Here is a 27,773-nt window from a genome sequence, read left to right on the forward strand (position 1 = left end):
ACTGTGGGACAGCTGGAGCAGGCGGTGGTGGACCGCTCGTGAGGTGAGCTCTGACCCGGAAGGGAACGGGGTTGGGCGTTCGGTCTGGACGTACTGAGGCGGGAGGCCGAGGCTGACCGGGAGCCCCGTGCCACCCTTTCAGGAGCGCCCTAGGAGCCAGCTTCTCTCTGCAGGCCGGACAGCAGAGGGCCGGAGGCTCCCCTTAGGAAGCAGGCTTTCCTGAGTAAAGACTGTAAAGAAATGAAATCTCCACCTCTTTTTAAAAGTGCCGATGGGGGGTTGGGGATTTAGCTCAGTGGTAGAGCGCTTGCCTAGCAAGCTCAAGGCCATGGGTTCGGTCCCCAGCTCCGAAAAAAAGAAAAAAAAATGCCGATGGTTTCGGGCCTTGTAGATGAGACTGAAAGGTGCATCATGCACTGATTTGGGCGGGGGGGGGGGACTGAGCCCCCGATTTGACAGTGTCCAATCCAGAATGAGAACTTTGAACTCTGACAGTTGAGGGTTTGCATCTGGAGTGTCTTTTATAACCTCTCCTAACTGTACTTTATTCTTTGAAAACTGAAAGAAAAAAGGTGTTGCAAGACCGTGTGAAGGTTGAATTCTAAGTTGCATGCTATCTTAAGAAATCAGAAATAAGTCTGAGTTTTGCTCCTACTTAAAAAAAAAAAAATTAAGAGCCCAGTGGTGGTGCGGTACACCTTTAATTCCAGCATTTAGGAAGCAGAGGCAGGCAGGCCTCTGAGTTGAGGCCAGTCTGGTATACAGAGTTCCAGGTCAGCAGGGCTACACAACAAAACCTGTTATTCGCATGCAGCGGTGGATCCAGATATTTTTCTACTTAATGCTATATAATGCCAGTTTTCCATCTTGGAGCTGTTATTGGATTTGGGGTACAGTAGCTAACCTCTTGGTGCCTCAGTTTCCTCATTTGTAAAAGTGGGGGTAAAGATAATGCTTGTTTGGTAGGATGGTTATGTAAGGCCACAGTATGTTCAACATAAGACTTAATAAATATTAGCACTCACAGTGTACAATGCAAACTGTACTGTACTGGAAAGCCCCCCCCCCATAATGAAATTTCTATCATATTACTTCCAAGTATTTTTTTAATTTTTCTTATTGAACAGTTTAAGTTCTTATTGAACTAGAATACTAAAGATCATTTTTATTGTAATAGATTGCGTTAATAAATATACAGATCCCTTTCTTCCATTCTACATTCCAGAATATCACATACTGAAGTCAAATGGTAGGCAAAGCACTATCAAGGAGCTTCTGATAGCTAGAAAACTAAGAAATATGTGTGGCTAGCTATACTTGAACTTTTAGAACTAAGAAATTTTGCTGATACTTTCATGACCCAGAGACATAATTATTGTCACTATTTAGATGTATATAATCCAATACTTTTCTGTATAGCTATTGTATTTTACTCCATAGGTCTTGTTATAAACCAAGACTGAGGCAGGAGAGTTGCTGGGAGTGTGAGGTCAGCCTAGGCTGCAGAGTGTATTTCATGCCACCCTAGGTTACAAAGTGAAATCCTACCTCAAAAACAAAATTCACACACAAATCCTGAAAGGAGGAATTGTTGTTGGCCTTCATTGTAGAGAAATGGGCAGAGTTGAAGAAATCAGTGAGCTCCACGCTGCTCTGAAGGCCTAGGGGGCTCTCAGACCAAGGCTGGGGCATGCCAGAGTAGCCTGAGCCCTCCCATGCCTCCTTCAAGGCTGTAGCAACTGTAGCCAAATGCAGCTTTGTTGATGAACTGTTCAGAGAGTTGCGCAGGTCCTGTCCTCCTTTCTTCACTGTTGTTCAGTGACTCTGTATTGGCCAAACACCGTTGCCAAAGGAGCCATTGTCTCTCTGCCCCTGCAGTATGGGACTTCTCAAAGATAGGCTAAGCATGTGGTATCTGTTCGCTTTTTAAAGAGTATAATATTAAGGCTGGGGAGATGGCTCAGCAGTTAAGAGAACTGGCTGCTCTTCCAAAGGACCTGGGTTCAAATCTCAGCACTCACGTGGCAGTTCACAACTGTCTATAATTCCAGGTCCAGGGGACATAACACCTTCACACAGATATACATGGAAGCAGAACACCAATGTAAATAAAATATTTTTTCAAGATTTATTTAATGAATATGAGTACACTATAGCTGTCTTCAGTCACACCAGAAGATGGCATTGGATCCCATTACAGATGGTTGTGAGCCACCATGTGGTTGCTGGGAATTGAACTCAGGTCCTCTGGAAGAGCAGGCAGTGCTCTTAACCACTGAGCCATCTCTCCAATCCATAAATAAAAATTTTTTAAAAACATTATTTGTGTATATGTGTGTGTGCATGCGTGAGTGCATGTGTATGTGTGTTTATATATGTATTTGCCTGAGGATAACAAAACAAGGTGTCAAATCCCCTGCAGTTGTTATTACAAACATTTGTAAACTACCAGGGGTGCTGGAAACTGAATTTCTGATCCTAAGAACAGCAAGTGCTCTTAACTGCTGAGCCTGTCCAGTACCATCTCTCGTGTCGCAGCTGTTATTAAAGAAAACATGTTTTACCTGTAGGTCTTGCAGTTGTGGATGTTAGCATATTCTTTAACCACTGAGCAATATCCCCTGTCCTTAACTGGGGAGCTCCAAAAACATGTAATTATTACAGTTTTAATGTTAGAAACCAAAGCTAGATGCATGGGTATTTTGCTTGATTAGAAGTTTCCGTTCTTTTGGTCCCTCGTTTTTGAAGTATTGCTTGCTAGGGTCAGCAGGTTCCTACTGGTTCAAGAGGCTCATGGCTTCCTATGCTATCACACCAAGTAGTTGTAGCACAGGGAGGTGAGATCATGACTTGGAACAAGCCTAAGAATGTGGATGCTGAGCTGGGCGTGGTGGAGCATACCTTTAATCCCAGCACTCAGAGGGAAAGGCAGGGCAGATCTCGTTTGAGGCCAGCCTGAACTACAAAGGGAGTTCCAGGACAACCAGGGCAATACAAAGAAATCCTGTCTTACAAAACAATACAAGACAAAATAAAATAAAATAAAATAAAATAAAATAAAATAGGAACATGTATGGGACCCCAGAATATCTGGATTCATTCAAATCAGCTTTTTGGAATAAAAAGTTATTTCAGTTACCAGCTCTCTTAAATATAGATATGCTCTTCTATTTTAAGCTACAGTGAATATATTTTAAATATATATTGAGACCTCCATTACTCAGTAAGGGTAATGGCCAAGCCAGCTCAGTCATTCAATGGGGTCTCCAGGGAGGGTGTGAGGATTGAAAAGAAAAACTCCAGCCAGAGCTGAGGCTGAAGTGGGTTTATTTTTTTCTGTCTGCGTTCATACCATTAAGAATGAAGTCAGTTCTAGGTCAAGGAGCAAACAGGGCAATAAACAAAGTCCCTTGGTATTCAGGGTCTTACAAGGGGATCAAGATCTTGAGCCTACTTCCTTGTCCTAGTCCAAAGTCAAATTCTTGCCAAATTTCTAAAAAGCTGCACCAAGAGCTCTTCACAGGGTGACTGGCTGATATTACCTCATCTAATAGATGTATGTATCAATAAATCTAGATTACACATGGAAAGGATGAGAGATTTAAGTCTTCTCACGTAACATGAGGATCCTCTTTTCCATCTACTTACCTGGCAATGACAGGATTCCATCCTTTTTTTTTTTTTTTTTTTTGGTTCTTTTTTTCGGAGCTGGGGACCGAACCCAGGGCCTTGCGCTTCCTAGGCAAGCGCTCTACCACTGAGCTAAATCCCCAACCCCGGACAGGATTCCATCCTTAACTCTACTGTAGAAAGTAGGCCCTTTGAAATGAAGATGGACTAGCAAATAGGCCCTGAATCAGATGAGAGGGGCTGGTGTGGAAGACTGAGGAGGAGCTATTCCTGGGGAGTTGGATGGCTGAGGTAAGAGCGAAGGCATTGTGCCCTTTTTGTATTTATGCACTTAGGCCCTGGAGGCCACTAGCTTCTTGGCTTTGACGAGTTGAGCCTCAGCCTCGTTTTCATGTATCTATCTGTCCCCCTAGGAACAGAGGAGATGCTAAGAACTCCCAGTTAACCAGACCAAGCCAAACACTTGCAACTGAGTCAAGAGAATTACAGAACAGTGTGTCAGCACTAGAGGAGCCATCTAAGCCAAGCCTGTTGCAGGATGTTTGAACACAGTGTGAACTCAGAGAGATTGTGTTAGTTATTGCAAAAACCTGTTTCTAGCTGTATGGCTCAGCCTTAACACACACCTTTAATCCAAGAGCTGACCGCATAAATACTGTAAGCAAGATTAAATAAAATCAACCAGAGGTCAAGAAGAGGAACAAGCAACCAGTTGACAGGAAGTGAACATAGAATTGTTAAGATAAAAAACATAGGGCTGGAGAGATGGCTCAGCGGGGGCTGGAGAGATGGCTCAGCGGTTAAGAGCACTGACTGCTCTTCCAGAGGTCATGAGTTCAAATCCCAGCAACCACATGGTGGCTCACAACCATCTGTAACGAGATCCGATGCACTCTTCTGGTGTGTCTGAAGACAGTGACAGTGTACTCGTCATATATAAAATGAATAAATAAAATCTTAAAATAAATTAAAAAAAGAAAATTGTTTAAAAAAAAACATAAAGAGGGAGTCAGGAGGGTGGATACAGAGACACAGGACGTAGAAGGAAGGGACATTAAGTTTGAAGGGGTTTTTTGAGAAGGTGTGAGGGAGGGGCATTGCTTCTGGCCTGAGGAGGATGGTCAGCTAGGTGCTTTCTCTGCCTCTCTGAGCTAGCAGGCTTTACCCTGGCATCTGGCTCCCTGGTCTTCAATGGTAAAATCAGACAGCGGCCCTTTTCGCACGAGATATTTGCATTGCTCCGTGTTACGTATATAAAAATAGATCTGAGGATAAGTCATTCACTGAAAAGAATCAAGGGATAGATTCTTTTTTTTTTTTTTTTTTTTTTTTTTTTTGTGGTTCTTTTTTTCGGAGCTGGGGACCGAACCCAGGGCCTTGCGCTTCCTAGGTAAGCGCTCTACCACTGAGCTAAATCCCCAGCCCCAAGGAATGGATTCTTAAAGAATTATAATTTCAGCTGGGCAGTGGTAGTGCACACCTTTAATCCCAGCTAAGAGGCCGGCAGACCTCAGAGTTACAGGACAGCCAGGGTGACACAGAGAAACTTTGTCTCGAATCACAAAAAACAATAACTCTTTGATATGCATTTAATTTTACCTTATGAACCCTATTACTTGTTACTAATGAGGTAGACGTGTTTATTTATTTTTGCCTGTTTCATGCTTTGCTGAAATTTGATACAGAGAACATCTTCAGTGCTGTTTAGACTTGATAGGTATTTTGATTTTATAATCATCTATTCTGAGATCACTAGTTTGCAAAGGCACATTGGGAATTCTGTCCTGATCCCAAGACAAAAGTCACTGAACATTTTTTCTTTTCTTTTTTTTTAAGGATTTATTTTATATAAGTACACTTTATATAAGTACACTGTTGTTCTCTTCAGACACATCAGAAGAGGGCATCACTGGGTCCTATTAAGTCAGTTATGAGCCACCATATGGTTGACCCCTTGGAACTGGAGTTACAGCAGTTGTCAGCCACATGCGGGCACTGGGAATGCAGTCAGTGCTCTTAACTGCTGAGGCACTTCTCCAACCTCAGAGTCTCTGTTTGTATGGGAGCTGTTATTTCAGTGTTACATATAATTCTTCACTTACCCCGAGAGGATGAGACCCCAGGGCCAGGGCAATGGTAAGAGTGCCTCAGAACACCCTTTCCTCCCTTCTCAGCCCCTTGGGTACACAGAGGCAGGAGATGGAGGGGCCTTTATGCTCATTCTCGTCACCTATGGTTACCCACCTGTCCTGGTAAAGTAAATGTATCTCGGGGTCTAAACAGTGAACAAAACCAGCTCATCTTTGCAGGATTCCCCTCACAATCCTCATGTTTCCCCAAGGCTGGCTCCTGATCGCAGGTGCTCAATCTAAGATCCTGGTGGAAGACATCATTCCATCGCTCCCCTCTGCTCTAGGAGTTCTGTGTCAGCACCTGGAACCCAGGATACACACTTAGCAGGCCAGCCGAAGAGTCTGTTGAAGTTTGATGCTGCTGTTATATAACTTTCTTTTTCTGTTTCTATTTCTCTTACTTTTCCTACCCTCTGCTTATCTGGTTTTTCCTTTTGCTTTAATGTAGAATATCCGAAAAGACTGCCTAACAATTCCTTTATATAGAAAATTCAGGCCAGTTATGGTGGCACATGCTGGTAGGATTTGCTGAAGGAGGCAGAGGCAGGAGGAACTCAAGCCTGGACTTTACATTTAGGCCAGTAAGAGCATTGACTTCTCCTCCAAAGGTCCTGAGTTCAATTCGCAGCAACCACATGGTGGCTCACAACAATTTGTAATGGGATCTGATGCCCCTCTTCTGGTGTGTCTGAGGACAGCAATAGTGTACTCTTAACATAAAAGAATAAATAAATTTTTAAAAATATTTTTAAAAAATTAGAAAGAAAGAAAATTCAGGTCCTGTGGGAAGTCAGCTATGAGGGAGGAATGCTATGCTTTGCTTATGTCTATAACAGAAATCTACATAAAACCCATAATCTCTGAGCTAGAAGTTGTGGAACTTCTGTGCATCATTTCTGTAGAGACATGTCTTTAGCTGCTTATCCAGGACAGTAATGGACCATGAATATTTAGAAATGCTCATCTCTAAGATACACAGGCAGGATGGAATCCCAAGGAAGATGCTCACCAGCAGGTGTAGAGAAAATCCCAGCCTGTGTGCCATTCCTGGAGGGCAACAGTGGTGGTGGCCTTTGGGGGACAGGGACTGATGATAAAAGGGGTAGAGAAGGGGTTAGGGATTTAGCTCAGCGGTAGAGCGCTTGCTTAGCGAGCGCAAGGCCCTGAGTTTGGTCCCCAGCTCCGAAAAAAAAAAAGGGGGGGGGTAGAGAAAATTAGGGCCACATAGGATAGCTGTCCTAGTACGATTTTCAGTTGTAATAAAACTAGCCAGGAGCAGCTTGGAGAAGGAAAGGGTTTATTTGCCTTACATGTTATAGTCTGTAACAGCTCAGGACCTCCAAGACCAAGTTCTCAGCACAAAGCAGTGTTATTTGCCCCAGAGGAACAGAGAGAGCCGGGAATAAGAGAGAAAGACAAGAGAAAGAGGACAAGGGAGAAGGGGAAGTGTAGGGAGAAGGGGACAGGGGGTTTTGTTCTGGAGGGGAACCAAGAGTTGCCTCTGGAGAGAGACAGAAAACAAAGGTAAAGGAGGAAACCCTGTGTTAGGATGAGGTGTCTAATTTTTGTTGTTTTGTTTTGTTTTTGTTTGATTGTTTCGATTTTTGTTTTTGGTTTTTTTTGAGTCAGGGTTTCTTTGGCTGTCCTGGAACTCTGTAGACCAGGCTGGACTCAAACTCACAGATATCTGCCTGCCTCTGCCTCTCCAGCACTGGATTAAGCACCATCAGATGGAGATGTCTTATTTTAACGGGGCATGTTAATTAGGTGAGCCAAAGGAGGCTTTTGATTGTTTGACTTTGATATTTTGATTGCTGGACCTTGGGAGTCAGTCTCAGGAGGAGGAAGTGGCCATTTAGGAAACAGACTGTGTGGGCTAGCTTCAGGAATGTAGCAAGGCAGAGGGGATTGGGTAGAAGGGCACCGTTTGTCAGAGGTTTGCTATGCATGGGCTGGCTAGAGTCCCTTCACAGTCTATCAAAGGAAGTAAGGTCAGGAACGCAGAGGCTGAAGAAGCCTGGAGCCAGGAACTACAGCAGAGGCTGGGGAAGGCAGTTTCCTGGTTTCCTTCCTCTGGCTTGCTTCCTCTGGCTTGCTTCCTCTGGCTTGCTTCCTCTGACTTACTCAGTTGCTTTCCTTTTCTCCCCACCCCCATTCTTTCTCTTTTGTTTTGCTTTTTCAAAACAGGGTTTCTCTGTGTAGCCCTGGCTTCTCTGTAGACCAGGCTGTCCTAGAACTCCTAGATCACCTGCCTCTGCCTTCCAAATGCTGGGATTAACGTCCTGCACCACAAGGCCTAGTAGTTACCTTTCTTAGACAGCCTGTGCCTACCTACACAGGGTTGGCACTGACCAGTGTGGACTGCCAGTAGCAATTAGCAACGAAGAAAATGCCCTACAACATGGCCAAGGCAAATCTGATCTAGGGGCCTCAGCTGATGTTCCTATTCTAAGGCATGTTCTCCAAATTGCAGCATTTCCTACAAGAGGGAAGAAAAGGGTCACGAGGCAAACAAAATGTTAATGTGGGAGAAAACAGGAACTTTGAAATATTCTTGAGGGCCCCACCCAGCTGTGGGAAAAAAAAAGAAAATAGTTTGTGATCAGCCACAGTGCAAAAAAAAAAAAAAAAAAAAAAAAAAACTGGACTCAATGGTCCACTGCAAGCTGTGTGTGTGGAGGCTGCACCTATGTTATTGATTACCTCTGCTCCTTCTAATTAATTAACTCCTCACCTATACTCCTGTTTGTGAATTTTAAGCGACCCAATTAAATATTTGCTGGGTCACCGAAGTGGACTTTGGTACAGTTGTACTTTGTGTGTCCAGGGCTCCCTTTTGGGGTGTGTAGATGTCTGTGCATCACATTTATCTGCCTATCACACGACAGTTCCCTCTTCCTAGTTCCCTCTTGCGCTGTTGACATCGAAAGCTAAGTGAAAGCCATATCCATAGAGAGTTTGTGCCAGTGCCCCAAGATCCTGAACCTCTGTCTGTCTTCACGGACACTGACTGAAGAGACCGAGATGGATGCCGAGGTGAGTTGCCTGCAGGGACACCTCTGCTGCCATTTCCCTCTCAAGATTTTTCAAAAACATTTCCCCTAAGCTACCTTGCCTACTTGCTCATGGCTGTGGGTGATGGAGGAAACATTATCTCTCTTGAGTCTTATCTGTGCCTGCTACGCTGCCCCTCCCTCTCCCTTTCAGTTCCTAGCCATGGAGTAAGGGGTCTTCCTCTGCTGTGTGCTCCTGGCATGGTGGGTTTGCCCTCCAGGCCCATGCAATAAGGCCGACTAACAATCACCCACTTAAGATAGCCTCTGCCCGCTCCCTACACACCCCGAAGAGTTTAGAAACATTAGCCCAAGCAAACTTTTCCTCCCTAGGTTACTGATATGCACATGGCTCTGGGAGATAGAGGAGGCATTAGGACCTCCTGGGCTCTTATCCAGGTCCACCTCCCTTAAGTTAGTCCATGCAGCAGGGTGTGGACTGGAACGGGCAGGGTTCAGATATGTTGGTTACTTCAAATGTATGCTATAATCACAAAAAGCTAAATTACTATGGGGCATATTCTTCTGGAAGTTTCTTCATGATATGGCATTCTGCCCTGGTCACTTCTTGGATGTTTTCCTGTGACTTCCTGGGCCACCCACTCTAGCCACCAACCAGAAGCTCAGTTGCCCCCAGAGCTGTGGTGATCAGGTAGATCTGTCTGAGCAGGTCTTTCTTCTCCACTGCAGACCATGCAGTGGCTTACATCCCTGCCTCTAAATTCATAGTCTCTCTTTCATAATTATAATTGCTTTATATATGTATGTATGCATGCACATAAATGGAGCTGGGTTTAATGGACGTGGCAGTAGCTTCTGTATTTGGAGTATGTGTTGTAGTTATATAACTTTTAAAATGGACTTTTTTTCACTATAATTTATTTACATCTGTCCTCTAGTAGTATATTTAAAAGTACTGCTTAAGGTACCAGAGAAGAACTCAGCCATGGTAAAGACTTAAAACAACACGGGTCTTCAGTCTGAATAAAGAGACGTACGTGTTCCTGCTTGTCCTGGTCTGTCAGCCTCTTAGGACTCCCAGCTGATTAGTGCCCTTGTCTCTAGAGCCTGGGGTCAGATAGGGTGGAGGCACCCTATCGGGTTGGGTGTGACATATAGCAGAAGTCTATGGAAAAGTGGTTACAGATAGAGCCAAATGGGCAGAAGGCCTTCCACACAGACTGATGGGCAGAGCCCTTTCCCACTTTGCTTTGGGTCTGGTTCTCTGGAGTCTGAGACCTGGTTTCTGGGGTTTCTCATATGTCTGGGATTGCCAGCTTCCCTTGCTCAGAGCCCAACCTGGCCCTCTGTTTTGATGCACTCTATCACATAGCTGGACTGTTTTCAAACCCCACACTGGTCTTTGATATTTCAGCCAAAGAGGAAATTTGGAGTGGTAGTGGTTGGTGTTGGCAGAGCTGGCTCGGTGAGGCTGAGGGACTTGAAGGATCCACGCTCTGCAGCATTCCTGAACCTGATTGGATTTGTGTCCAGGTAAGGCCACTTGGCTTGTGCTCTGTGATTCGTGGGAATCGCAGTGGTAACCCCACAGGGCATGCCAGTGTCTCCAGAGAACCATGCAGAGTGGGCCCTGGGAACCCTCCAGTTTGGAGAGGACTGGGAGCTAAAGTCAGGGGCCTTGTTGCTGCACGCCCAGGGAGTGATGCCCAGTGCAGACCGCACACGGAGCATGAAATGAGCGTGGTGGTTACTACAGAATGTGCACAGTGAGTGGGGGGTATGTCTGGCCTGAAGGAAGTCTAGGCGCGTCATTCAGTCATTCTGTCATTCAGAACAGTCATGGGGCTTCATACCTTATATTCCTCATACCATTCTCAGCACTATTGCCAACCCCAGTTCCAGATGAGAAAACCTCAGAGACATAGAAAGATTCAGCAATCTTAGCAACCAGAAAACCCAAAATTACATGTAAAGACAAGTGTTCTTTTCAGGTGGGCCTGAACTTTCTTTTTATTTAAAAATTAAAATGTAGTTAATATGCAAATTATTAGGTCTCACTATGATTTTTTTTAAGCAAAATTTGTTTTACTTGCTTTTCTCCCCCCTTAACTTTCCATCTCCCTGCGTCCCTTGCTCTAAGTCCCTTTGGGCTTTTATGGCACTTTTCTGTGTGGATTTTTTCCCCACTAAACTCAATGGAAACTAAATTTAATCCTCTTCCTCCTTTCTTGCTTTATGGTCAGGTCTGCTCCTACCTACTCATCAGCTAAGCATCTGCAGTGTCAGGTTAATTATGAAGTAGACACAGGTACGGAGGAGTATGATGGCGGGGCAGTGACAGTTCAGGCAGATCTCTATTTCCAGTTGCTCCAGAAGAACATCAGATAATTCTTTTTTTTTAAAGATTTATTTTATTTATTATATATAAGTACACTGTAGCTGTCTTCAGATACACCAGAAGGGGGCATCAGATCTCTTTACAGATGGTTGTGAGGCACCATGTGGTTGCTGGGAATTGAACTCATGACCTCTGGAAGAGCAGTCGGGTGCTCTTAACCGCTGAGCCATCTCTCCAGCCCGATAATTTTTTTTTTAAGACGGTGTTTCTCTATGAAGTCCTGGCTGTCCTGGAACTCACTATGTAGGCCAGTGTGGCCTTGAACTCACAGAGATCCACCTGCCTCTTCCTCCCAAGTGCTGGAATTTAAGGCGTGTGTCATCACACCCAAACAGAAATATTTTCACAAATCACGAATAACCGCTGTTATTCATATGGTTCATATTTAGTATGAGGACCACACTCTCCCGGTTTGACTGACTTGGCATCAGAGAAAATGGTATGTGCTAGACTCTTAGGCTTTTCTTTCCTTGTCAGATTCAAGGTAGGAAGGTAGGGGCTGCATGCAACAGGGAGATCTGATAGTTATTACCCAGCACACCTCAGCGGACACTTGGCTGAGGGGGTATCTTTTTCTTAAGCCCTAGCCAGCCACTACAGTGCACGCCTTGAGAACTCCTCACACCCCTAGATCACAGGGAAGATGGCCCCTGGAAGCCCCACTCTACTGCATCCTGCTATTGTACTCTTGTTATATCTCCTCTCTGGGTTCTTTCTTCCCTAGAAAGCCTGTCTTGAAACCCTAGACTAGATGTGTTCCTCTGCTTCCCCAGTCTGCCGTCCATGTTCCCTCATAATTCCCACTTAGTCTTTTTTTTCTCCATCTTTATTAAATTGGGTATTTCTTATTTATATTTCAATTGTTATTCCCTTTCCCGGTTTCCGGGCCAACATCCCCCTAGCCCCTCCCCTTCCCTTTCTATACGGGTGTTCCCCTCTCCATCCTCCCCCCATTACCACCCTCCCCCCAACAATCACGTTCACTGGGGGTTCAGTCTTAGCAGACCAAGGGCTTCCCCTTCCACTGGTGCTCTTACTAGGATATTCATTGCTACCTATGAGGTCAGAGTCCAGGGTCAGTCCATGTATAGTCTTTAGGTAGTGGCTTAGTCCCTGGAAGCTCTGGTTGCTTGGCATTGTTGTTCATAAGGGGTCTCGAGCCCCTTCAAGCTCTTCCAGTTCTTTCTCTGATTCCTTCAACGGGGGTCCTGTTCTCAGTTCAGTGGTTTGCTGCTGGCATTCGCCTCTGTATTTGCTGTATTCTGGCTGTGTCTCTCAGGAGCGATCTACATCCGGCTCCTGTCAGTCTGTACTTCTTTGCTTCATCCATCTTATCTAGTTTGGTGGCTGTATATGTATGGGCCACATGTGGGGCAGGCTCTGAATGGGTATTCCTTCTGCCTCTGTTCTACACTTTGCTTCCCTATTCCCTCCCAAGGGTATTCTTGTCCCCCCCCCCCCTTTTTTTTATTGTTTTTCTTAGATTTATTTATACACCAGAAGAGGGCACCAGATCTCTTTACAGATGGTTGTGAGCCACCATGTGGTTGCTGGGAATTGAACTCATGACCTCTGGAAGAGCAGTCAGGTGCTCTTAACCGCTGAGCCATCTCTCCAGCCCTTCTTGTTCCCCTTTTAAAGAAGGAGTGAAGCATTCACATTCACATTTTGGTCATCCTTCTTGAGTTTCATGTGTTCTGTGCATCTACGGTAATTCGAGCATTTGGGCTAATATCCACTTATCAATGAGTGCATACCATGTGTGTTTTTCTGTGATTGGGTTACCTCACTTAGGATGATATTTTCCAGTTCCATCCATTTGCCTATGAATTTTGTAAAGTCATTGTTTTTGATAGCTGAGTAGTATTCCATTGTGTAGATGTACCACATTTTCTGTATCCATTCCTCTCCCACTTAGTCTTTTTGTTGGTGGCGGTGCTGCTGCCTATGTATGTGTGTCTCCATGCTCTGTCAGAATGTGAGCTCATCCTTCGTTCGTGTTTCCTCCCACAGTGCAGCACACAGTAGGCAAACAAGAAGTGTTGGTCAAATCTAGCAGTGTGCAGTGGGTAGCTTGCAGATTCCGGCTTGGCTGAAGTTGCTGTTGTTGGTCCCGTGTTGCTCTGTCCTTCCAGGACCACTCACTCCTCAGAGCTTTTGCACTGGGGCCTGGTACAGGATGGCCTGGCTCTCGCTCTTTCACTACCCTGTTCTCTGTCATAGCGATAGTCCCACTGCTCAGCTGTGGCAATTGTGGCCTCTCTGGGCTGGTTGTAATAGAGGAGGGATGCTTGTTTTTCTCCTGATGGTCGCTAAGCCTTGAATGTGAAGGAGTTTGGAGTATATGGTAGTTTATACCAGGGTAGTGTGAGTGTGAGGTTTGGCCTCATGTGGTGGTCACAGTATTTCATCAGGAGCTTAGTAGGAAATGACCGCAAAAACCCTTTTGCATGAAGTACTAGGATCTGGTTCTTTTTATTTTAGAGAAGTAACTTGGGAGAGTTCTGGTTTCTATAGAGTATTAGTGGCCATGTTGGCTTCTATTCCAGGTCTCCTGAATTCAACCGTAATGCCTCTTGCTTTCCTTCCTCTACAATGGAAAATACCCAGGAAATAGAAAGGAGAAAACTGATTTCTTACTTTCTAAAAGCTCATCCTTGGGCATTGTTGGGAGGGGAGGAGAAGAGTACAGTTCATTTAATATAAGGTCTGTCTACTTTTAAGACTGCTTGTTATTCTGAAACAGACGAGAGCTTGGGAGCCTTGATGAAGTACGGCAGATTTCTTTGGAAGATGCTCTCCGAAGCCAAGAGATTGATGTCGCCTATATTTGCAGTGAGAGTTCCAGCCATGAAGACTATATACGGTAGGTTTCCTGAGAGATGGCTTAGCTGTTAAGAGCACTGACTTCTTCTCCAGAGGTCCTAGGTTCTATTCCCAGCAACCACATGGTGGCTCACAACCATCTGTAATGGGATCCGGTGCCCTCTTGTGGTGTGTCTGAAGACAACTGCAGTGTACTAACAAAAAAAAATTCTGTCTGGGGCTGGATGTGGTAATGCATGCCTTTAATCCCAGCACTCAGAAGGCAGAGGCAAGCAGAGCTGTGAGTTCCAGGACAGCATGGAGTATATAGTGAGACCCTGTGAAATAAACCCTTTTATCCCAAAGTTGCTTTCGATCATAACGTTTATGCCAGTGATAGAAAGAAACCCAGAGTTTAAATATTGATGAATAGTGAAATGATCTTATAACTGGACAAGCTTGGTATAGATTTATTTTGCAAGGCTCTCGGCTGTTTGCTACACTCTGCCACGGGCTCTTGTGCATTTGCAGACTCGTGTCCCTACAGGGCATCTGAGTGTTTATCTGAAGTGTCCTTTCCCCATGCTTTTGTTTTCAAAGGCAGTTTCTGCAGGCTGGCAAGCATGTCCTCGTGGAATACCCCATGACACTGTCATTTGCGGCGGCCCAGGAGCTGTGGGAGCTGGCCGCACAGAAAGGTGAGTGTTCTCTGACTCTAGTGTGGCCTTGCCACACCTCTGCCTCTTGAGTTTCTAGGCTTTTCCAGTAAGTCGCCCTATGTGCATCTGCTTGGTCCTGAGTTCCCCAGCTCCCCCAGGCCCCAGGCTGTGGATGCACAGGGAGGTGTGAGGTGAGAAGAGTGCAGAGGACTTTGTGGACTCTTGACTTTGTTCTAATGAAAACAGTGGACTGGTTTCCACATGTCATAGTGGCATGATGTTGAATTTTAGTTGTACCTCACGTACTTACTGTTGTTTTTGTTTGTTTGTTTGTTTGTTTGTTTTAACAAAATCTCAATCATTGGATTTTACCAATGAAGACTTGGAAGCCAGGTACTAGGTTAAAAGCCTACTAGCTCAGAGACATAGAGAAAGCACCTAGATGACATTCTCTTCAGCTGATATCCTAGAATGAATCCTCTCTAAAAATCTCCTACAAACTGAATGTCCCTCCCTTCTACTTCCTGTGTGTCTCTCTATCCATCCTCCTGACTTCCTCTTACTCTCTATGGTTTTTCTATAATAATCCTATGTTCACTTCCTGTCGACTGTATAGGCTTGTTCCTCCTCTTGACCAAGGTTGACTTTTTTAAATCCTGTTGACAATATTCGAGCAGAAAGCTCTTAGGTTAGGTGTGTGTTAAGGCAGAGCCACACCACAACTAGAAATAGGTTTTCCCAGTAAATAACACAATCTCAGGGTTCACAGTGTGATCAAACATCCTGCAACAGCTTACTAATGGAAAAGTTCCCACATCGGAGTAATTGGTTGTCTTATAGGTATACTATATAGTTTCCTTGTTACACTAATTTAATAAGTATTTATTAAAGATTCACTAAATGCTAGGAAACTCTTAAACACACTGTTGTGTTTAGTTCTCATAAAGTTTGGAGATTAGAGATCTTTGTTTGCTGAGGTTGGTGATTTATGAAAAATAAAAGGGGGAGATTTACGTCCTCAGACTGGTGGAAGTCTAAAGTCAAGCAGCTATATCCATTTGTTATCTGAGAGTTTCTTGTTCTCTGTGTAGCAGATTAGAGAAATCCAAGGTCCTGATGGTCTATCTTCTATTTACCTATCCTACTGTAAGGCTTTCTCCTGAGTTTTCTAATTGGGTTTTTAAGTTTTCCAATTCTATCTTTATTTTAGACTGAGTTCTCCTCAGTATTTCTGATTCTCTACTGGATCCCATTTTCAATCCTGATTCTTGTCCTTTTGTTCAGACTTACGTCTGTGTCCTTGTCTGTCACTCAGGTGTTTGTTGCTAGGCTCTTCAAATTCATTGAACTGTTTGCCGATAGCTTCTTTTTTATTTATTTTTACTTTATTTGCATTGGTGTTTTCCTGCCTGTATGTCTGTGTGAGGATGTCAGATTCCCCAGAACTAAAATTATGTCTAGACAGTTGCAAGCTGCCATGTGGGTGGGAATTGAACCCAGATCCTCTGGAAGAGCAGCCAGTGCTCTGAGCCACTGAGCCACCTCTCCAGCCCTGCTTGTGTCTTCCTTAAACTCTATCACTGGTATACATTTGTTTGTTCTTTTCCATCTGTGTCCTGTGACCGGAGAGAGGCTCAGCTGTCAAGAGAAATGGTTGCCGTTCCGTAGGACTTAGGTTTGCTCCCAGCCCGTGTGGCAGCTCATAACCATCCAGTCACAGGGCTTTTGATATCCTCTTCTGAACTCCACACATGTGGTACACACACAACATACATGCGCTCAAAGCTCCAGTACCCAGAAAATAAAAATAAAGGTAAAAAAATGTTAACCCCTGGGATCCATTTAAGTAATTGTCACCAGAGAAAACTTCTGTAGAACCGCCGGCTTTTCAGGGAGGACATACTGTCTTAGCCTTTCATATTCTGTTTTTTTTCCAGTGAGACCTGGGCATGTGGACTTCCCTTGACTGTGTGTCTAGTATGAGATTCAAGGCTGCCTCTGTTGAATGAAACTGTTTTTTTTTGTTTTTTTTTTTTGTTAGTGCCAAAGTTCAGGTGATTTTATATCAAGTATGAGGATTTGGTTAATACTTCAGGTTCAGGGTTGGTTTTGAACGGGAGGAATGAGATAATTCCAATTCAGTGGTAAGCAAGACAGCATTGGTAAAAAAGCAAGTGATAAGAAAGCAGTCAAATGGGGCTGGAGAGATGGCTCAGTGGTTAAGAGCACTGACTGTTCTTCCAGAGGTCCTGAGTTCAATTCCCAGCAACCACATGGTGGCTCACAACCATCTGCAATGGGATCCAGTGACCTATTCTGGTGTGTCTGATTACAGTGACAGTGTACTCACATACTCACATAAAAATAAATCTTAAAAAAAAGAAAGAAAGAAAGAGAGAAAGAAAGCAGTCAAATGGAATATATTAGCTGGATCTGTTCGGCCTGGTAGGCAAGATGTGCTCCCAAGCTATGCCTGGGAGTGAGGATGGCGTGGATGGGATCTTGGCCCCTAAACAGGGTATCCAGACTGGCAGATCGTCTGTGCCACCAAAGCAAGGCCTGCAGGTTAGGTTCCAGGACGCACCAGGCTGAGTTGTGCACAGTTGTGTGTGACCTGGTTTAGAACTGGGGTTAGAGAGAGAGCCGGCCGGCAGGCTAGGGTCCAGAGCATGGGCTATGCAACCTAGACTAGACCAGGCTGGATGTGGCATGGATAGGAAAGAGTCTATTGGACTAACCAGACTGGATTGGTGACAGGACGTGGGATGCAGCCTAAGGCTGGGAATGGCTCAGTTCAAGGGACTCATCAGATTGGACTGGTGCACCGGATGTCCCTTCTTTTAAAATTGTATTCAGTGACGGGCTTCTCCTTTCTTCCTCCCCCACCTTCTGTAAGACTGGCTTCTCACATTCCACATGGTGGACGGCATCACCATTTTCTCGTCTGTACCAGCTCATTTCAGTTTTGCTTAACATAATACTTGCCAGGCTCACTCCCACTGGTGGGAATTGCAGGACCTCAGCCTCACTGCGGAAGAACTGTGGGCAAGCACCACAGGTGATTTGTCTCCTTGACAATCCATTTTCTGTGGACTACACAAGTAGTAACAGAATTGGCAGGTCATGGCTGGTCTATTTTGAACCCTGTGAGGGACTTCCACTGTATTTTCCATAATGACAGTAAGTTAGGAGCCATGCTAGCAATGCTACTGTAGGGGTCACCATTCCGTCAGCTCACATCCTCGCCAGCATCGTTTGGCCTTATTTTTATAATAGCCATCCTAAATGGAATGCGGTGATATTTCATTTGTGGTTATATTTTCCATTTCTTTAATGATAAATGCTGAACATTTTTCCCTGTAGTCCCTGGCTACTTGCATGGCTTCTTTAGAGACATTTCTATGTATATTGCCTAATTTTAAATTTTTATTACTATTTCCACTTTTCCTGGTGTGTGTGTGTATGTGTGTGCATGCGTGTGTGTAGGGATGTGTGTGTATAGAGATGTGTGTGTGTAGGGGTATATACATATGATAGTACCCCATACTGAATCTGTATTTTATAATTTTAATTCATTTTGTAGGCGGTGTTTTATTCTGTCAGTCGTTACACATGTTAATTTGCTGTCATGTCTGGTGTGTTGTTTGGCTTTTGACGTCTGTACTTTTGTGTCTTACCTAAGGAATCTCGCCTAGTTCAGTTACAGCGATTTGAATAAGAATTAGGCTCCAATTTGAATACTTGGTTTCCAGATAGTGGCTCTTTCTGGAGAGATTTAAGAGAGAAGTCTGGAAGTTGGTGATTGTATAGCCTTCTCCTAACCCTATTCCCGTTCTCCCCGACCCCTCTTTCCACTTCATGTTTTTGATTTAAAATGTGCTTGCTCACTTCCTGCTTTGTTGCCACGCCTGCTGCTGGGATGGAATCCTAACTCTCGCTCAGTTATCATTTGTGGTTTTTCACAGCGAGAGAACCAGTGTTCGCAAGCATTTACCATGTTTCCATGTACTGTGTCCTAGTTTCCGAGCGGATAGTGAGTGTTTGCTGATTCACTGTGAGTGTGTTTTGATCAGTAGGTAGCACGGTATTTCGCATGTGGTCATCCACTGTCACAGCATCAGTTAGTGAAGAGGCGACTCCTTCATTTCAATGGCAGCAGTTCTTCATGTGATATTAAAAGCACAGGGAAAGTAAAAGAACTGACAAGTGTGAAGGACTTTGATGCGTCAGAGGAAGGACTGAGTAATGTTCAAAGGGGCAGCCTTTGTGAAGGAAGGCTGCACATGACATCACTGCGAAGTCTAACATTCGGATCTACAGGATTTCACCACCGAAGAACAAACCAGACAGCCTGACTGAAAAAGGGCACTCTGTGGAAATTCTCATTTTCCAAAGTGGCAAACAAATAAAACGTCGCCAGTTCCTAAAGAAATGCTAATAAAAACTCCAAAGATCCCACAGTCACTGTGATACTGCAGGGGTCTCCGTGACCACCAGGGCCAGCAGCGCAGTCATTCACGGAAGGTGAAAAGGTAGCTCAGCCCAGCGTAACTGAGTACATGGTTTGGTTCAGACTTCAGAGTCTGACCCTGAGGGAGTAGTTTATTTTTGGCACATTTAAACACTGCACAATTTAGTGAAAAATTCCTAGTGATAATTAACTCAAAATTCCATGTGTACAATAAAGCTTAAAATGGGACTATACCAAACCACAAAGATAGGCTCTAAAGATTGACTACATGTGACACTTTCCACAAAGATAGGTGCTATAGATTGACAAACTCATGATAAGGGTCTGGGCACGAGGTCACCAGGCATGTCGATGTCTGCTTCCAGCATCCTGGGCAGATAACATTCCTAGTTCCCCTTATCTATGAGCACAAGAACCTCTATGTGTCCCACAGATAGCTAGTATTAACCAGAAAGATGAGTTTTCACAAGGATTTGGAGATGTTTGGAAGCTATGCACATTACTGTCGGGCGTGGTATGTGAGGGTAGAGTGGCATAGACCGTGCACGTGCTCCGGATACTGTTTGTGGCATCCTGTATCTTGTTCTGGAGGGAGAATGGCATAGCCTCCAAGCACAGAGTTGGCTGTATACCAGGTAATGGCCACCTTTTATTCTGCTTGTCCCAATAGGGAGAGTCCTGCATGAGGAGCACGTGGAACTCTTGATGGAGGAATTCGAATTCCTGAGAAGAGAAGTGTTGGGGAAAGAGCTACTGAAAGGGTCTCTTCGCTTCACAGGTCAGTGAGGCACGGTGGTCACAGGGGAGGCCCCAGGACCGGGCATCTTCTCACTAAGATCGCTGGCACAGAAACTACTCCAGATTAGAGTTGTTACCTGGGCAGTCTTCCTCACACTGCTTCTATAGTATCCTTTCAGGTCATCAAACTGGGAAAGTCAGTAAGCTATTGAAGGGGAAAAACAAGAAGCCATTGAAGAGAGCTTTGTGCAGACCAGGAACCACATAGACCGCAGTTCCTCAGCATAGCTGTACACACAGTCTGTCCACAAAGAGACGAGATTAAAGGGTCTGCTCAGGGGTGATTCCCAGCATCGGATTACAACTGTGTAGAGCTCCAGTCCCAGGTCATCTGACAGGGTCTTTATGTGGTGCACAGACATACCTACAGGCACAATACCCATGTGCATAAAAAAAGAAGGAAAATTTTCAAGAAGGGATTAGACCTAAGGCTTGGTTCACTGACCACTTTAATAAGTATTTTTAAATTATCTTTAGAGAATTTCATGCAAGGACAATAAAAACATCTATATTTGTAACTTTTCTAGTTAGGACAAAACGCCTGTCTCAGCAGCTTGAGGAAGTGTTCATTTAGTGCTGTGGAGGGGATAGTACAGTCCACCGTTGATGGAGAAGCCCTGTGGCGGGATGTTTGATTGGTCAAGAAGCAGAGTGAGCAGAGTGCTGGTTCTTAGCTCCGTTTTCTCTTCTCCACTTTTATTCAGCCCAGGACTTCAGCCCTTTGTTGGCTCAGCCACTTTGCTGATGGCTCTTCCTCAGGTTAAAGCTCTTAACTCCCTTAAAGACACACCCAAAAGTGTGACTCCAGGTAATTCCACCTCTGACCAGGCTGACCGGGGAGATTGATTGCCCATCACTCTGTTTTTATCTTTCCTTAATGAGATTCAATTACAACCTGACTTAAAAGGTGACCCTTTCAGGAGCAGAGAGGAGGAAGCGGGGGCGAAGAACTCAGGAATGGGGGGAGGGGGAAGAACCAGGAATGGGGGTACCATTTGGAATGTAAATAAATAAAAATTCTAATTTAAAAAAATCCAAGCTAGGGGCTGGAGAGATGGCTCAGCGGTTAAGAGCACCCGACTGCTCTTCCAGAGGTCATGAGTTCAATTCCCAGCAACCACATGGTGGCTCACAACCATCTGTAAAGAGATCTGATGCCCTCTTCTGGTGTATCTGAAGACAGCTACAGTGTACTTATAATAAATAAATAAATCTTTAAAAAAAAAAAAAATCCAAGCTAAAAAAAAAAGGGGTGAGTCATAAATCTCAAGGACGATTCTGTCCTGATCTTTCAGGCAGTTTTTCTTGGTGATATTTGAACCAGGGCTGGAAGGGGGTTTAGGGTAGAGAGAGACAGGCTCTGGGCTCAGTCCTTATTGCAGAAATGAGATGAAGCAACTTAGCCGGAGATTATTTTCTTGTAGAATGCTGTAGGTGGAAACTTTCCAGAAAGGACTGGAAGTGGCTGTTTGGAGAGGGGACCGTTTCCATACAGCTTACACAGAACAAAGGGAGCATTTACTGTCTCTCCCTTCACCAAATTACAAGGACATTGGCTATACCAGTCATTCCTCTGGAGTAATCCGGGTTTTTATGCCAGTCATTCGTTAAGTATTAACTGTAGGTAGCTATCTAGATCTTAGGGGAGTCACTTTCTATTGACTTCTCTCTGGTCCCCACTCAAGCGTACTTCCTTACCCTAGGACTTTTATACAGGAGATCCTTCTGTGTGGAAGGGCATTACTAAGTGGTAAGAATGTCTTCTGGCTTGAAAATCACGTGAGAGTTTTATATAATGGTATAACTATTAACTTGAGCAAGAAACTGTGAGAACATGCCTTTGACCCTGTTTATCATTACCACTGTCCTTGTGATATGGGTAAAACACCACCCCAGAAAGGCAAGTAGTTAGACAAAGGTGGCCCAGGTGGGACAGAGCCGGGCTGGGATTTCACTGTGTGGCTCAGGCTTTTGTCGTCTGCAGCAGATAAAGGCGAACGCAGAAGGAGCCTGTGGACACTTAGTTCCCGTCTACTGAACTGTTTGCTTTTACTCCTCACCTGCTGCTGCTTTAGAACATGCTCGGCATTTTCAGTGGGAACGCCAAAGGCAGAGAGTAGATTTGGTTACAATGTCACAGATAGAAGTCCCTCAAACTTAGGGTATGTTCAAGATTGGGAGGGTAAGAGGTAAGCGCTGTGATAACCACACAGAATTGTCATGCAGATTCCCATGTGGAGTGTGCTTTTTATAAAAACATTTCCCGAGACCAACATTCTTGGTATGGAATTAGACTAAATGTTTTCTTTATACTTCTGGTTGTCATGGTAACATCCTCCTCCTGCCATCTGCACAGGCAAGACTTAACAAGAATCAGAGTCTCAAAGGCTAAAATGTCTTAGTTCTTCCATTTATCAAATGTCTTTAAATCATTTATTGAAAATATAAGTATTTATATATATGAATATTTATTTTCACATGTATGGATATTGGATTCAGTATATTAAAAAGAGAAATCTAAAATATTTTTAAAACATTTCTTTTTCTGAGCTGGAGGGATGCTCAGTGGTTAAGAACACTGGCTGCTCTTCCAGAAGGCCTGAGTTGATTCTCAGCAACCACGAGGCGGCTTATGACCATCTGTAAAGAGATCTGGCGCCCTCTTCTGGCCTTCAGATGTACATGCAGAGAGCACTCCTACATTAAACTTTTTTTTCTTAGAAAAAATTTGTGCTTCCCCTAACTTCTCTCAGCTCCTCCCACCATATCTACCCGTGTGTGTGTGTGTGTGTGTGTGTGTGTGTGTGTGTGTGTGTGTCTCCCACCCTCCCTCCCTCCCACTCTTGCTCCCTTTCTAAAACAGACAGAACAATTCTCTGGCTACATTGACCCCTGTTGTTTGTTTGCCTTACTTTACTAACAATATTGAATTTTAAAAAAGAAAATTTTCAAAAATTTAATTAAAATACTATTTTTTTAAAACAAAAGAAACATCTTCCATTTACTCACCTTGCTTTCCATCCTTTCATCGACCCCCGTACACACATGCGCCATGAAGCAGGAGGTCCTCCTTTCCTTCTATCTCTCAGCTGGCCCCTTCCGCAGCTTCCCTGGTATGATGTTTGTGAGACAGTTCCTTCCCCGACTCTCACAGCGTTTGTGGTTTCTTCCAGCTAGCCCACTGGAAGAAGAGAGATTTGGCTTCCCTGCGTTCAGCGGCATTTCTCGCCTGACCTGGCTGGTCTCCCTCTTCGGGGAGCTTTCTCTTATTTCTGCCACCTTGGAAGAGCGAAAAGAGGATCAGTATATGAAAATGACCGTGCAGCTGGAGACCCAGAACAAGGGGTGAGTCGTGAAGAGCAGTGAGAGAGAGATTTCTTAACATCCTCAGGCATTGGTGAGGGCGGCTCTGAAGAGAGCCTGAAAGACCATTGCCAGGCATTCCGACCACAGACGGGTGCCTGCTCTGTGGAGAGAGAACGCTGTTCATGTTGTCTTTCACCCTGTGTACCCTCTGAGGTGCGAAGGAACAAGTAAGTCCAGTTGCCATTGCATAGATAATGGCTTATAGAAATAAAGCAAGTTGCAAGTAATTAAGTTATGTAAGTTATTAATTTAAGCTTTAGTTCACTTATCTTTCCATCTATCATAGAGATAGGATGTGACTGTGTTGTCCAGGCTAATCCCAAACTCTAGGCTCAGGCAGTCCCTCTGTCTCAGCCCCTTGAGTAGTAGCACACAGAAGCTTCTGCCTTTACCACCATTGGATATTTTCAGTTATGAGGAAACTGAGACACGAGAAACACATTGGTATTCTGTGTGGCCTCAACACCCTGCTTTTTGTAAGGATATATGAAGTTGTCTTAAGTAGATAAAACTGGAATAAATCGAATTTATTTTTATCTAGAATTGAAGTAGAAATAGTGAATATGTAGCCCAGGCTAGCCTTTAATTTACTGTAGATGATGTAGCACACCTCACAGTCAAGAATCTCACACTTGAGCGAGGCTTGCCCGTACCCCAGCTTGAACTTTGCAAAATACGCATGGGGGCTACTTTATGGATAAAGTTTGATCAGCTTTTTGTTACCTTCCAATATTCAGTGACATATTTGCTTGAAGTCACAATCAACTAGGCAGAATTTTGTATTTTCTATGGCCAGATATCATAGCTCAGATAGATAGATAGATAGATAGATAGATAGATAGATAGATAGATAGATAGGTGATAGGAAGAGGAAACATAGGTAAAGGAGTATCTTGGAGACAGCTGTGAGTCGTGTCAGGGAACTGAAGTAGATACAGAGTTGCCTTGCTGTCAGCAGGAGGGCATTGCTATCCTAATGGCGAACAGGTGACACGAGGAAATAAATGCTTGGCTGTAGTAAGACTGGAAAAGTCACTGTAGCCTTTGGGTGCTCTGGTGGTGCTGAGCCACCACAGAGAGGCAGCCTGTCAGGGAAGGTGAAGTCACATGAAATCAGGAGTACCTACATGTGTGAACATACATGTGGAAGCTGGAGGTTGAGGCTGTTATCTTCTTCCTTGACCATTCTACTCTATTAACTGAGACAGGGTCTTTCCCTGAATCCAGACCTTGCAAATCCCATGCGTCTGGACAGCCAGCTTCCCTGGAGTCCTGTTTCTGCCTTTTGAGCTCTGGATCACAACGGGGCCACCAGGCAGGTACAGCTTCGTGTGGGATCTCAACTCTGGCCCTCACGCTTGTACAGCAAGCATGGACCTGCGTCCCTACATCTCTCCAGCTCTGCGCAGTGTGACCTTTCCTTCTTTTTAAGATTTGTTCATTTTATGTATGAGTACACTGTCACTGTCTTCAGACGCAGCAGAAGAGGGCATCACATCCCATTACAGATGGTCATGAGCCACCACTCAGGACCACTGGAAGAGCAGTCAATGTTCTTAACCACTGAGCCATCTTTCAGCCCTCCAATGTGATTCCCCACCACCACCAATGTGATCCCCCCCACCCCACACACACACCAATGTGATTCTTAACATGAGGAATTTTTTTTTCTTTGCAGTCTGCTGTCATGGATTGAAGAGAAAGGGCCTGGCTTAAAAAGAAACAGATATGTAAACTTCCAGTTCACTTCTGGGTCCCTGGAGGAAGTGCCAAGTGTAGGGGTCAATAAGAACATTTTCCTGAAAGATCAGGATATATTTGTTCAGAAGCTCTTAGACCAGGTCTCTGCAGAGGACCTGGCTGCTGAGAAGAAGCGCATCATGCATTGCCTGGGGCTGGCCAGCGACATCCAGAAGCTTTGCCACCAGAAGAAGTGAAGAGGAAGCTTCAGAGACTTCTGAAGGGGGCCAGGGTTTGGTCCTATCAACCATTCACCTTTAGCTCTTACAATTAAACATGTCAGATAAACACAATGAGAATAGTGTTAATGACTGTGTTGGGGTGGTATTTGTGTCTGGACCATCCTGTGGGAATAAGGAAAGAACCTTCTGAGGTCATGGGTCATAGCTTAGTTTCATTTTGTTTTGCTAGTATCAGCCCTGTGGGGAGGGTATAGCCAAGCTCTATTCACTCCTGTGGAACAGCTTGAAGTCATCCATGTTCCAAACCACTTGCCTTGAGCTCCAGTCCATCCTGTGGGAAATGTGTCTGTCCCTCATAGTCACTAGTTGCTGGCAATCCTGTCTTACTAACCAGTGGGTAGGAGTTTTGGTGGAAGGCCACCAACAATAACTAGTGACAAGAATGTGAAGAAGAGGGGTTGGGGATTTAGCTCAGTGGTAGAGCGCTTGCAAGGCCCTGGGTTCGGTCCCCAGTTCTGAAAAAAAGGAAAAAAAAAAAAAAGAATGTGAAGAAGATGGCTACCCCTGTGCACCGCTGGTAGAAATCCACGTGAGTTTGTGGCAAGTAAGTTTGGGGTAAAGAGACAGACAATGAAGTAGCCTAGAACAAGCCCTGGCAGTAATGGTGCTCAGCCTACAGGAGGGAGTCCTGGAGAGAGAAGTATGACTTGGTTGCTGGGAATTGAACTCAGGAGCTCTAAGAGAGCAGCTAGTATTCTTAACCACTGAGTCATCTTCCCAGCTGCTACCTGCTTTTTAAAATGAACAGGTTTCATTATAACGCTTTCATACATGTGGATCATAGACTCTGCTTATCTTAATCAAAATAATTATTTACCAAAATAATCTGTCATTGGCCACTACCCAAGTGGTCTTGACCCTCTTGGAGATTGCATATCAGATATTTGCATTATAATTCATAACTGTCAAAATTACACTTATGAAGTAGCAATGAAATAACTTAAGGTTGGGGTCACCAGTATAAAGGGTCACAGATTAGGAAGGTTGAGACCCACTGCTCTACCCTTTCCTATCAGCCCTCTTCTGTCCCCAAGCTGGTCCTCTTACCTTCATGCCTTATATGTATATGAAGCAAAATGTACAATTTGAAGAAATAAAGAACACCAGGAAATAGAATGTTGGAGTTGACATTCTCAGAGAGATGACAAGTTTAAAGAAAGGCCTGATGAGAAATGGAATAGAGAGTGGTGTCCTCTATGGAGACCCCACTCCAGTAAACTTGCAATCAGTAAAAAGGCCTGAGGGACCTCCTAAAGCAAAGGGAAGTTTATTCAACAAAGGAATCAAACACATCAAGGAATCAGAGCTTACACAAATGTAAGGACACTGGCAGGCTCCATCTCAAGCAGGAAGCAAGCCTTGGCAGCTTCAGTAACATGGGTCACCTTCAGCCAAGGATGCAGGGGTGAGCAAAGGGCTTGTGGAAATCTTCTTCATGGTAAAGGAAAGCTGTCGAAGCCAAACTGTGGCCGGGGAGTTCCTGCATGGAGGACTGGAGAGGCCATCACATGAAACTGAAACTGAAGCCTGGATTGAGTTGGAGACCCCAAGATCTCAGAGATGCCAGAGCCATGGGATACTGTTATTTCTGCTGGGCAAGAATAAGACCACTACAACTTTGAGGCAAATTTGAAGCAAGCTTTAATACTGTCTGATGGACTCTGGCCATGAGCTATACTGGCCACGTGTTTATAAAGGCAACCTCCAAGGCTATGTACAACCCCCACTGGCTTCATCTGGTAGGGGTCAAGCGTACATCCTGATGAACGTCCAGCCTAAGTGTGATCAAGTATATCCAGTGCGGTTGGGTCAACCCAACCTGTTAGGGAAGTGAAAATGTATGGCTTATCATATGGACAGCACCTGTCCCTGCGCAAGGGACTTCCAGGTTCGAGGCATTTTTGTTTAAGAATCCTTTTAGGCACAGTAATTAAAACGTAACTTTGTATCTCACAGTACCTGCCAAGGGATGCTTCAGCCCAAGTGGAAGCAGAGCAGTAGAGAGAAATGTGGGACGGAAGAACTGGAGAGCATCTCGCCATCAGATGTAGAGATGCAGAATTTGGAGTTTGTCCTGCTGGTCTGTCTTGCTCTGGTCCAGTGTTTCCCCACTCTCTCCCCTTTCCTACCGTTTGGAATGGTGATGTGTGCTCTGTGCCATTGTACGTTGGAAGTGTGTGATTTGCTTTTTAATTTTACAGGGGGTTACAATTACAAGATTACATTGAGTCTCAGAAAAGACTTTCAGATTTCTAAACAATGTTGAGACCTGTGATAGACTATGGGGACTTTTGAAGTTGGACTGAATCCATTTTGCATTATATGGCTCCAGCCCATGGGGCCCAAGGAATGGAATGTGATGGTTTAAATGAAAATGACTCCCAGAGGCCCATGTGTCTTGAATGCTTGGACCATGGTTGGTCAAACTTTTTGTTGTGGCATTCAAATCCACTGGGAAAGACCAAAAACTTATACTCAATTCAAATGTAGATTAATGAGTCTATTCTCACTGCTAGGA

At 44.5% G+C, this 27,773-nt stretch overlaps 1 protein-coding gene across 2 annotated transcripts; it reads left to right on the plus strand.

Annotated features, from left to right (window-relative positions):
- Positions 1-25,306, plus strand: Blvra (biliverdin reductase A). 2 transcript variants are annotated; one of them, NM_001429702.1, is given in 8 exon segments: positions 1-43; positions 8,651-8,798; positions 10,191-10,309; positions 13,921-14,040; positions 14,580-14,677; positions 19,780-19,887; positions 23,081-23,252; positions 24,952-25,306. In NM_001429702.1, coding segments are annotated over 7 exon segments (888 nt in total). In that variant the 5' UTR covers positions 1-43; positions 8,651-8,786; the 3' UTR covers positions 25,211-25,306.
- The last annotated feature ends 2,467 nt before the right edge of the window (positions 25,307-27,773 follow it).

This window comes from Rattus norvegicus, chromosome 3, assembly GCF_021556685.1.
Source record: "Rattus norvegicus strain SHRSP/BbbUtx chromosome 3, alternate assembly SHRSP_T2T, whole genome shotgun sequence".
Classification (NCBI taxonomy): Eukaryota; Metazoa; Chordata; class Mammalia; order Rodentia; family Muridae; genus Rattus; species Rattus norvegicus.